General features: G+C 41.2%; 1 protein-coding gene across 5 annotated transcripts in view; it reads left to right on the top strand.

Annotated features, from left to right (window-relative positions):
- The window catches only part of Prkcq (protein kinase C theta), a 130415-nt gene that overhangs the window by 51775 nt on the left and 69761 nt on the right, over positions 1-8879 (top strand). For all 5 annotated transcript variants that reach the window (XM_028769844.1, XM_028769841.1, XM_028769842.1 and 2 more), the window contains one exon: positions 4757-4883. In XM_028769844.1, the coding sequence (XP_028625677.1) occupies positions 4766-4883 (118 nt within the window). In that variant the 5' untranslated portion in view covers positions 4757-4765. The remainder of the gene's footprint in view (positions 1-4756; positions 4884-8879) is intronic.

The raw sequence follows: 8879 nt of genomic DNA, 5'->3' as shown, positions 1-8879 counted from the left end.
AGAGAGAGAGAGAGAGAGAGAGAGAGAGAGAGAGAGAGAGAGAGAGAGACAGACACAGACACAGACACAGACACAGACACAGACACAGACACAGACACAGACACAGACACAGACACAGAGAGAAGGAGAAACTCCAGTCATTGAGCACATGAGAATATCCATTTTCTGCCTCTAACAAACACTGAGAAGTTTCCTTTGGTATCCACTTCCTTTCCAACTCCTGATCATTCCATTTGAACACCATGTATCTTTACAGGTGAGAGAAATACATGAGCATCAAATCTGTAAGCCAAACACAAATCTGAGCACACCTAACCGTGAAAACACCGAGCTTGGGAGCACAAGGATTCTTCAGAAATTTCGAGTATATGTAATGATAGTATTTTTTCAGCAGTGATAGCAAAAGCATAGAAGATTGCCTGGGTGTGTGGCTATCTATCATGATAAGTGCTAAAACAAGATGATTGTATCAGGGGGTTGTAAGTACTATATGAGAGATATATGTAGGGTTTTATGGGGACATGCTAGACACAGGTCACATAATTCACCTAAGATATGCCCCTAAAAGACTGTTTATCCTCTCCAGCTGCCCCGTTTGATACAAATCAATAAAGAGGAGAGAGACTATTAGAAAATGTATCAAAGTTTGACTGTTGATAGCTAGCATTTATTAAGAGTTTACCAGGTGCCAATCCCATTCTAAGCACCTTTCCTGTGTTTGCCCATTTGCGTCCCACTGCCCTTTGAGAGTGCTAATGGTAATAGCAGTGCTTTCAAATGAGCAAACAGGCCAAGAGAGGTTAAATAACTCCCGCAGCTGAGCTCAGGAGAACATGGATCTTCTGCCCGTGACAAGTGCTGGGAAATCTGCACAGGGGTACACTTCCTCTGCAGCTGTCTGCGGCTCCTTCTGAATGTCAGATAGATGTCTTTGTAGGTAAACACACACACACACACACACACACACACACAGAAGAAATAACGTACAATATTACTTTCGAGAAGTTCCTCCTTTCACAAAAATGCATTGAATTCCTATTGTAGATGAGATGGGGAACTGTCTGTAGAAGCACATAAGTGGTTCAGCATCTATGTAAGAGCTCTGACCTTGCTCCCACAATTCAGTCTCCGTAGGAACATGAACACACACATGCACGCATGCATGCATGTGTACACAAATACATACACACAGAGTTATATGTTATATAATATATACATTATATGTAGTATATTACATATATACATTATATTACATATATACATATATGTAATATATTACATATATACATTATACATATAATATGTATATTATATATACTGTGTGTATAATTGCATATAATATATCTAATGCATATTATATATATCATATACATATATGACTATAACGGAGTATCTCCAGAACTCGATTCATTCTCCTTCAGGGACAAGAACAATACAACTTCAGTTTGCACTCATACAGAGACTTGGTAGGTTCTTGTACATGGGAGCATCGACATTGTCAATGAGCCTCTCTGCTGAGTTTGTGATGCATCCTAAGGATCAAGCCAGAGACACTCCATGTGCATTTCTACCAAATCCCTGTGTGTAGTGGATCTGGAAACCTAGGCATGGGGGAAAAAAGAGTTGAGATTTGCATGAGGATTGAATAGCTCAAGAAGATAGAGAAGCAAGGAATGCCTGGCCACTGGACCAGATGATGGTTTGAGACTCAGACTTTAGAAGTGGCTGCAACCCAAGAAAATATAGCAATGATGGTCCAGCAGTGTCCGCAGGAGACCAAAGGACCCTGAAGGGATGTGTAAATGCAAGGTGATGGAGGAAGAAACTGGAGACTGAGTGAAGCTTCATGGATGGGAAGGTGCAGAAATGCAGGAGGGGATAAAATAGGAAGATATTCCAGGGATGAGGGAGAGTCTAAGTCTAGTGCTGTGAAACACTGAAGTGCTGCAGGATGCTAAGATGATTCGAGCTGCTGGATGGTGGTGTCAGGGGATAAGTGACCATGATTGGCTGGGGTTGGGGATGTAACGGGCTACATACAGTGTGCAAGGAAAGGGTGATATAGAATTAAGCTCTGAAGAAAGGCAAGGAGGTGGGGCAGGGATCATGCAAATAGGTTGTGAGGCAAGAGCAAGGGGGTGTGGTCAAAGCAGAGAGCCAAGGCTGAGAGTCCTGACATTAGTCATTGAGATGGGAGAATAAAGGAAGGGCTGAGATGGTCAGAGGGTGCTGGGACAGGTCTCTCCCAGTGTTTGGAGACAGAGGCAGGAGGGTCTCTGGGTTCTAGGTTAGCCTGGTATATAGTGAGTGCCAGGTCAGCTAGTGCTATATAGTGAGATCCTACTTTAACAAGAAAAACAAACAAACACAAAAAAAAACTTTTAATTAAGAAAAGGGGAGATTTGAACAGAAAGATGTCATGTTCCCAGTGGTTGGTATGTACAATGGGGAATGTGTATGGAAATAAGAGAGAGAGCTGGGGGGCATAACTTTATTGCTCAGCTAATTACATGGAAGGACTTTATCCCTTCCCTGTTAGAAATGGCTTGGCCTATAGCCATCTTCCATACACGTGTGTTGTGACTTGCAAGACTTTTGTGGATAGTGAGGGAAGATGAAATGGATTGATGTTTTCAGGAAGAGTTCTCACGGAAGAGAACTTCTCAAGCTCAGTCCTAAGTGTCCTGTATCACATGTACATTTGTTTGTATACAATAAGTTCTGCTTTCTATTTTAATAGCCAAGAAGTACCCCCTATTCCCCCATGAGCTCTGAGCCCCCAGGAGTGAGTCACAGAACTTGTCTATGTTAATTTCACCCTCCAGCGTTTATCACAGATCTTTATTCCTGACTCATGTCCGCATGATGCCTGTTCTATCTTCCAGATATTTTATCACGTCTCTGTGACCAGACTGTTGGAAGGGGAGTCCCTGACTAGGCTGCAAGACCTAGTTGGATAAACTATCAGCATGGTCTGGGTGAAGATGTAGAATAAGTAAATCTGAGGAAGTTACAAATCTGCATCACCTTTTAAAATAAGAAATCTCTGCTGCCTACGCAAGTCCCCTGTAACATAAACCCTGGCAAACCTACAGACTTCTGTCTATTTCTGAGGCAGATTCAGTCTGAGCTGCTGCTGCCACCCAGTTAGGAGCCCAACTTGGAAATAGTGCACAATGAGTCACCAAAGGTCAGGGTGGTAGTAACCTGGGCTCCATGAGCCAACAATCCCTCCAGATTCAAGTCAAAATGGCTTTCTTACCTTTACTAGTATCCTATGAACTAGAACAAGAAGAAGCAAGAATATTGCTGCTACTGAGCACTGGATAGTAGTCCTCAGACCTAGGAGAACTTAAGAAGCAGGCCAAAAAGAAAACCTAGAGCTGGGGAGATAGTTTCAATGGATGAAGCATTAGTCTCACAAGCACAAAGACAGGGGCTCGGATAACCAGCACCTACATAAAAGCTAGGCAAGTGTGACAATAGCCTGTAATACTAACAGCCAAGAGGCAGAGATAGGGATCCTGGGACAAGCTAGCTAGCTAGAGTTTCAGGAATTCATAAGCTCCGCGTTGATCCAGAGAACCTCCTCTGACAGATAAAATAGAGAGGAATCAAGAAAGACACTTTATATCTTTATAGCCATGCACACACAAGTACATGTACCCACAGACGTGAACATGCATACTCATCACACACACACACACACACACACACACGCACACACGAACGCAAGAAGATAAGTATGAAGGAAAGGTATTTAAATGGGGTGAATGGCAGAGATGGAGAAGCAGATACACACTCACACTAAGGGTGCAGAAGAGCTGCTTCAGTGGGAAAGAGGACATGCTTCTCTTTCAGCAGACCCGAGGTGGGTTCCCAATACTCACTGAATGACTCACAACTGCCCATATCTCCAGATCCAGGGTGTTTAACTGCATCTTCTGCCTTCTTTGGCTATGCGGATGCATTCCCACATTTACAATGACACACACGTAAAAAAACAACTCAGATCTTACAAAAGAAATCACACCAAGTCTTGAAAACTATACAAAACACTGTGATGATTTCCATCTAAAGCTCCGAGAAAACACATTAAGAATGCAGGTATTTATGAAGTATTTTGCCTTGAAGATGAGACAATTATACTGTGGTCAATGGTTTAGAGGTTTTTAAGTGGCTCATAGCATTCAGGAGCTTAACTGCTTGTATATGTTTGAGTGTGTTTGTCGCTGACAAGAGCAAACCATATTGAAAATATCCAAAATAAATATGGATCAGCTGCTCACTGCTGGGAGCCAATTCCATGACACACATAAATAGACTATGTAAGAATGTTGCGGTGTCATATTTAACTGGCATGACTAAAATAGACTCCGTTTTAATAGACTCCTTTTCTGGTTACTGTGTTTTGGGCACCTACTTGAAGAAACAAAACCCTGAAAAAAATGTTTGCCTTGCTGTGCAGCTATTAAACATGACTGTTATACTGAGCAGAATTAACCCTTAGTTCTCAAAATGAAGATTAGCCACGGACTTTCCAAAGAGCTCTTCTTCTGCAAGCCAGTCTTCAGCTAAGGGAGAGTCCAGCAACATGGTTCACAGAGAAGGAAATGAACGCATTTGTTCAGATGGATAGCAGGCCCATTGCAAGTGCTGGCTGTCGGAGATAAAATACCAAGTGGAGATGTAATGCTAAAAATAATACGTCTTAAAGCCCCACACATACAGTGTTTGTCTTTTGTCATTTTTCTAGGGAACAACCATGTCACCGTTTCTTCGAATTGGTTTATCCAACTTTGACTGTGGGACCTGCCAAGCTTGTCAGGGAGAGGCGGTGAACCCCTACTGTGCTGTGCTTGTCAAAGAGTATGTGGAATCAGGTAAATTAATTGGGGTCAAGGTCGGGGAGGAAGAGGAGGAGGTGATGGCTAGGCTAGACAATCATGTGGGAGACAAGACCTTCCAGGATGTCTGATGGAACTGAATTTCACAGTTTAGGATACAGGTGCCCAGCAAAGGCCAAATTCTTTCTTAAGGACCCAGGCTTAGTGGTGGCCTCTGGCCAGATCTAATCCACTGCATCATTTCCCCCACATAAACAAAGATAAAGAGAATATTCACTTGGGGAAATTAGTTAAGGAGAAGAAATCTACTGGGAAGGATTATATTATGTATTACCTGTACTAATAACTCACTGTTTTCAACAACTATAGGTAAATTAACTCTGTCTAATCCTAGATCTTGGGATCAACTTTAAATACTATAGTATATAGTCTATGTAGACTATATAGACTATATACCTATATACCTACACAGACTATATACCTATAGTCTTTATAGCCTATGTAGGTATGTAGACTATAACTCAGAGACTATAGGTAAATTAACCCTGTCTAATCCTAGATCTTGGAATCAACTCTAAAGACTATATGGTATATAGACTATATGGACTACATACTGATATACCTACATAGACTATATACCTATAGTTTTTATAGTCTACATACTTATAAGTAAACTAACCCTGTCTAAACCTAGATTTCAGATCAACTCTAAAGACTATAGTATATAGTCTAAGTAGAATATATAGACTATAGACCTATATATCTACATAGACTATATACCTATATTCTTTATAGCCTATGTAGGTATGTAGACTATAACTCAGTGACTATAGGTAAATTGACCCTGTCTAATCCTAGATATTGGGATCAACTCTAAGTGTTATATCTGTTGTATCATTGCCTCAGCTGAAGAAGTTAGGAAGGATCCTTAATCAGCTAGTATTCTGCATGAATAAAAGACAATTTCTGTTTTATTTAAGTGTGACTATATCCAGGTAATTAATAAGGAGAAAACCTGGGTCATATACCTAAGACTGATTTTGTTTGTTTAGGTAGCTCTGTCAAAACAATCCCATTAGGTAGGAAATCCATTGATGATCAAGCCTTCAGGTTCCCTCTTGATCCACACCCCAGCATTTTAATATTCTTAAATCTCTTCTAAAGGAACGATAGAAAGCTACATCACCAAAGACCTTCCCAGCCTCAACCAGGCCTATATCCCTGCATATAGACTGTAACTGTATCTCAATCCATTCACACACATACAAAAATGTGCATTTGGAGAGTCCTGGAGCTAAAGCAGAGAGGAAAACACAGTAAAAGTGCCCATAATGAGGGCTATCCCTCTAGAGTTTCCAGTCTCACAGAGAAGACAGGCAGTAAGCAAAGTTAAGAGTGTTCTGACTAGCAGTGAGGGCTGAGAAGATAAAGCAAGGCAAGAAGGGTCCCAGAGAAGGGAACCTTATTCTCAATGGAATGCCCCTAGAAGGGTTTCTGTCAGGGGTTGGGAGCATTTGTGAATACAAGAGGAAACTGAGGCTTGCATTGAGATCTTCTAGCCAGATGCTGCCAATTCTGAACTCTGGGGGTTACACATCACACTGTGCCCCCCACTGCCATCTTCCTTCATCTCTCTAGCTGCTCCAAGTGCATCAAAGCTTAGAAGACTGGAAGCTCTTGATTTCTCTTCCATCCAGAGTTCTCCACTTTCTTAAAATCGAAAATGCTGGTTGCTCCCACCTAAACCCTTTCAAATGTCACGGACATCTTTGAAGTGTAAAATGACTGAGTTCTTTCAAAGCTGCCTTTGACTTAAAGGGTCTCATAGATCTGTTCCTCTCCTCAACCTCGAGTCTCACTGACATTTGCTTCCTGCCAAACTTTTCTTTTTCTTTTTTTAAATTTTCTCTTCCTCTTCTTTTGTCCTTGCTTTTGAACTTGGTCTCAGCCATATGGATCAAGAGACCTTGTCAGGAAAAGAACAAAACTCATTTTTGCAATAGATTACCCAGTGGACGTTGGATATTTATTATTTTTATTCAGGTTCTGTTCTGAAAAGAAATCACTCTAGACAATATCTAGTTCAAAGATTCCTTCTTGTAGAATTTGAACAGGTTGCCATATTTAGGGTGTGAGGTTGCATTTTCCATGATGAGTCAGGGGAAAGGGGACAAACAGGAAACAGAGCTCTTAGCCTGGGAGCCTGTGTCCTCATTGGTCACACATAGATATGCTGGTTTGCTTTAACCATCACTTTGACACAGTCTATAAACACCTGGAAAGAAAGTCTTAATGAATTATCTAGATCACATTGGCCTTTGAGAATGTCTTTTTGGGGGATTATCTTGACTGTTAAGAAGACCCAGTCCACTTGGGTGGCACCATTCCCTAGGCAAGGTTCATGAGCAGTATAAGAGAGGAAAAACTAGTCAAGAGCAGGCATTTAGGCAAGTAGGCTGCATGAATGTATTGCCCTCTGCTCTTGACTGTCGTTTACTATGACTGGCTGCTTGACTGAGGTCTTGGCTTGACTCCTTCCCCACCTCCACACAGACTGTAACCTGGAATTTCCACCCAGATAAACCCTTTCTCCACTAGGTGACATTGTGTTAGGATATTTTTATCACAGCAACAGAAATGAAATTAGAACAAGATTCTGAGTTCTGGTCTACATTGTAGGAAATTCTTAACCTAGTGACTGAAAGTGTAGAGTAAGTGGCTTGCTTCCTGGATGCCTGCCCTTCTCTGAGCATGATTGTGATAAGGAATAATTTGACAGGAAAGTTAAGAGACTATAATCAATAATATTTTCAAGGAGCCCAGTCTATCATTCATATTTTAACTTAACCATAAAAATCTTCCCTTCCCTTTACAAGAGCTCATGAGCTCTCAACCCCAAACTGAGGAACTCTTAACAGCTGGTGATTTCTGAGGGGGAGAGAGTCAGTTTTCTTTAAATGTGTGGCCCCGGGTAGGTTGACCAGGCTCCAGTGGATGTCCCAACATCAATGAATGACTGAAGAATACAAATTGGACTTGAGTATTTTCAAAAAAGAAAGAAAAAAACATGACTCAAATTTGGGAGTAAGTAGGGTATAGAGAGGGGAACAGAAGTGGATATGGCAGAAATTCTGAAGAGAAACCAGGATGCAAACTATCACGATACATTGTATGCATGCATGAACTTCCCAAAGAATTAATGAAATTTTATATTAATTTTTAAAATTATCTCCTTCCTATTCAGTTCTTAACAGTGCAAGAGTTTATACCTCTGTTGGCCAAGTTTCTCTAAAGTGTAAAATTTTGACTTTTTCAACTTTGTATATCCTCAAGACAAATATGGACTGCTGGTAAATGCCCATTGCATTTAGCTACCTGTGTTATAAAAGATCAACCAATGAATGACTTTTGATTCCTACTTTAGGCAAATTTGTCTCTCTTTTGCTCTACCAATGTCTCTGAATTGCTAAATACAATATCTAATGGGCTTATTTGTATAAGAAACAATAAAATACTGCTGCAGTTTTCTGCTAGTAAAATGATCAAAGAATATATACCACAGAAAGTCCAATGTGAGTAGAAGACGTGGCAAAATGACTTAATTCAATTTGGAAACTCTTGTCCCTGCCAGGTGGCTACTGGGAAATTCTTGTAAGGAGATCAGCCTGGTCACAGCTCCTGTCCCAGTGACTAGGACCCTTATTTTTCCCACCTGCCTTCACGTGCAAGTCTGCTGTTCTTTGCTGCTTCCTCTGCATCACTGCCAGCTTCTGCTCAGGGTGCATCAGGAGTGTAGAAACATCCTCATTCAAGGATTAGAAAAGGAAGCTGCGTGTAGACACTCATGCCTGCGCTCATGGCACGTGAGAGACTGAGCTAGGAAGGTAGAAAGCTCAAGGCTAGCATGGGCTACATGGTACATGGTGAATTAGGGACCAACCTGGACTATCTAATGATTCCCTGTCAGAGAGAGAGAGAGAGAGAGAGAGAGAGAGAGAGAGAGAGAGAGAGAGAGAGAGAGAGAGAGAGAGA

Source organism: Grammomys surdaster, unplaced genomic scaffold (assembly GCF_004785775.1).
Source record: "Grammomys surdaster isolate TR1022 unplaced genomic scaffold, NIH_TR_1.0 194, whole genome shotgun sequence".
NCBI lineage: Eukaryota > Metazoa > Chordata > Mammalia > Rodentia > Muridae > Grammomys > Grammomys surdaster.
The sequence above is the reverse complement of the archived record's forward strand: the minus strand, read 5'-3'. Positions and strand labels throughout refer to the sequence as shown.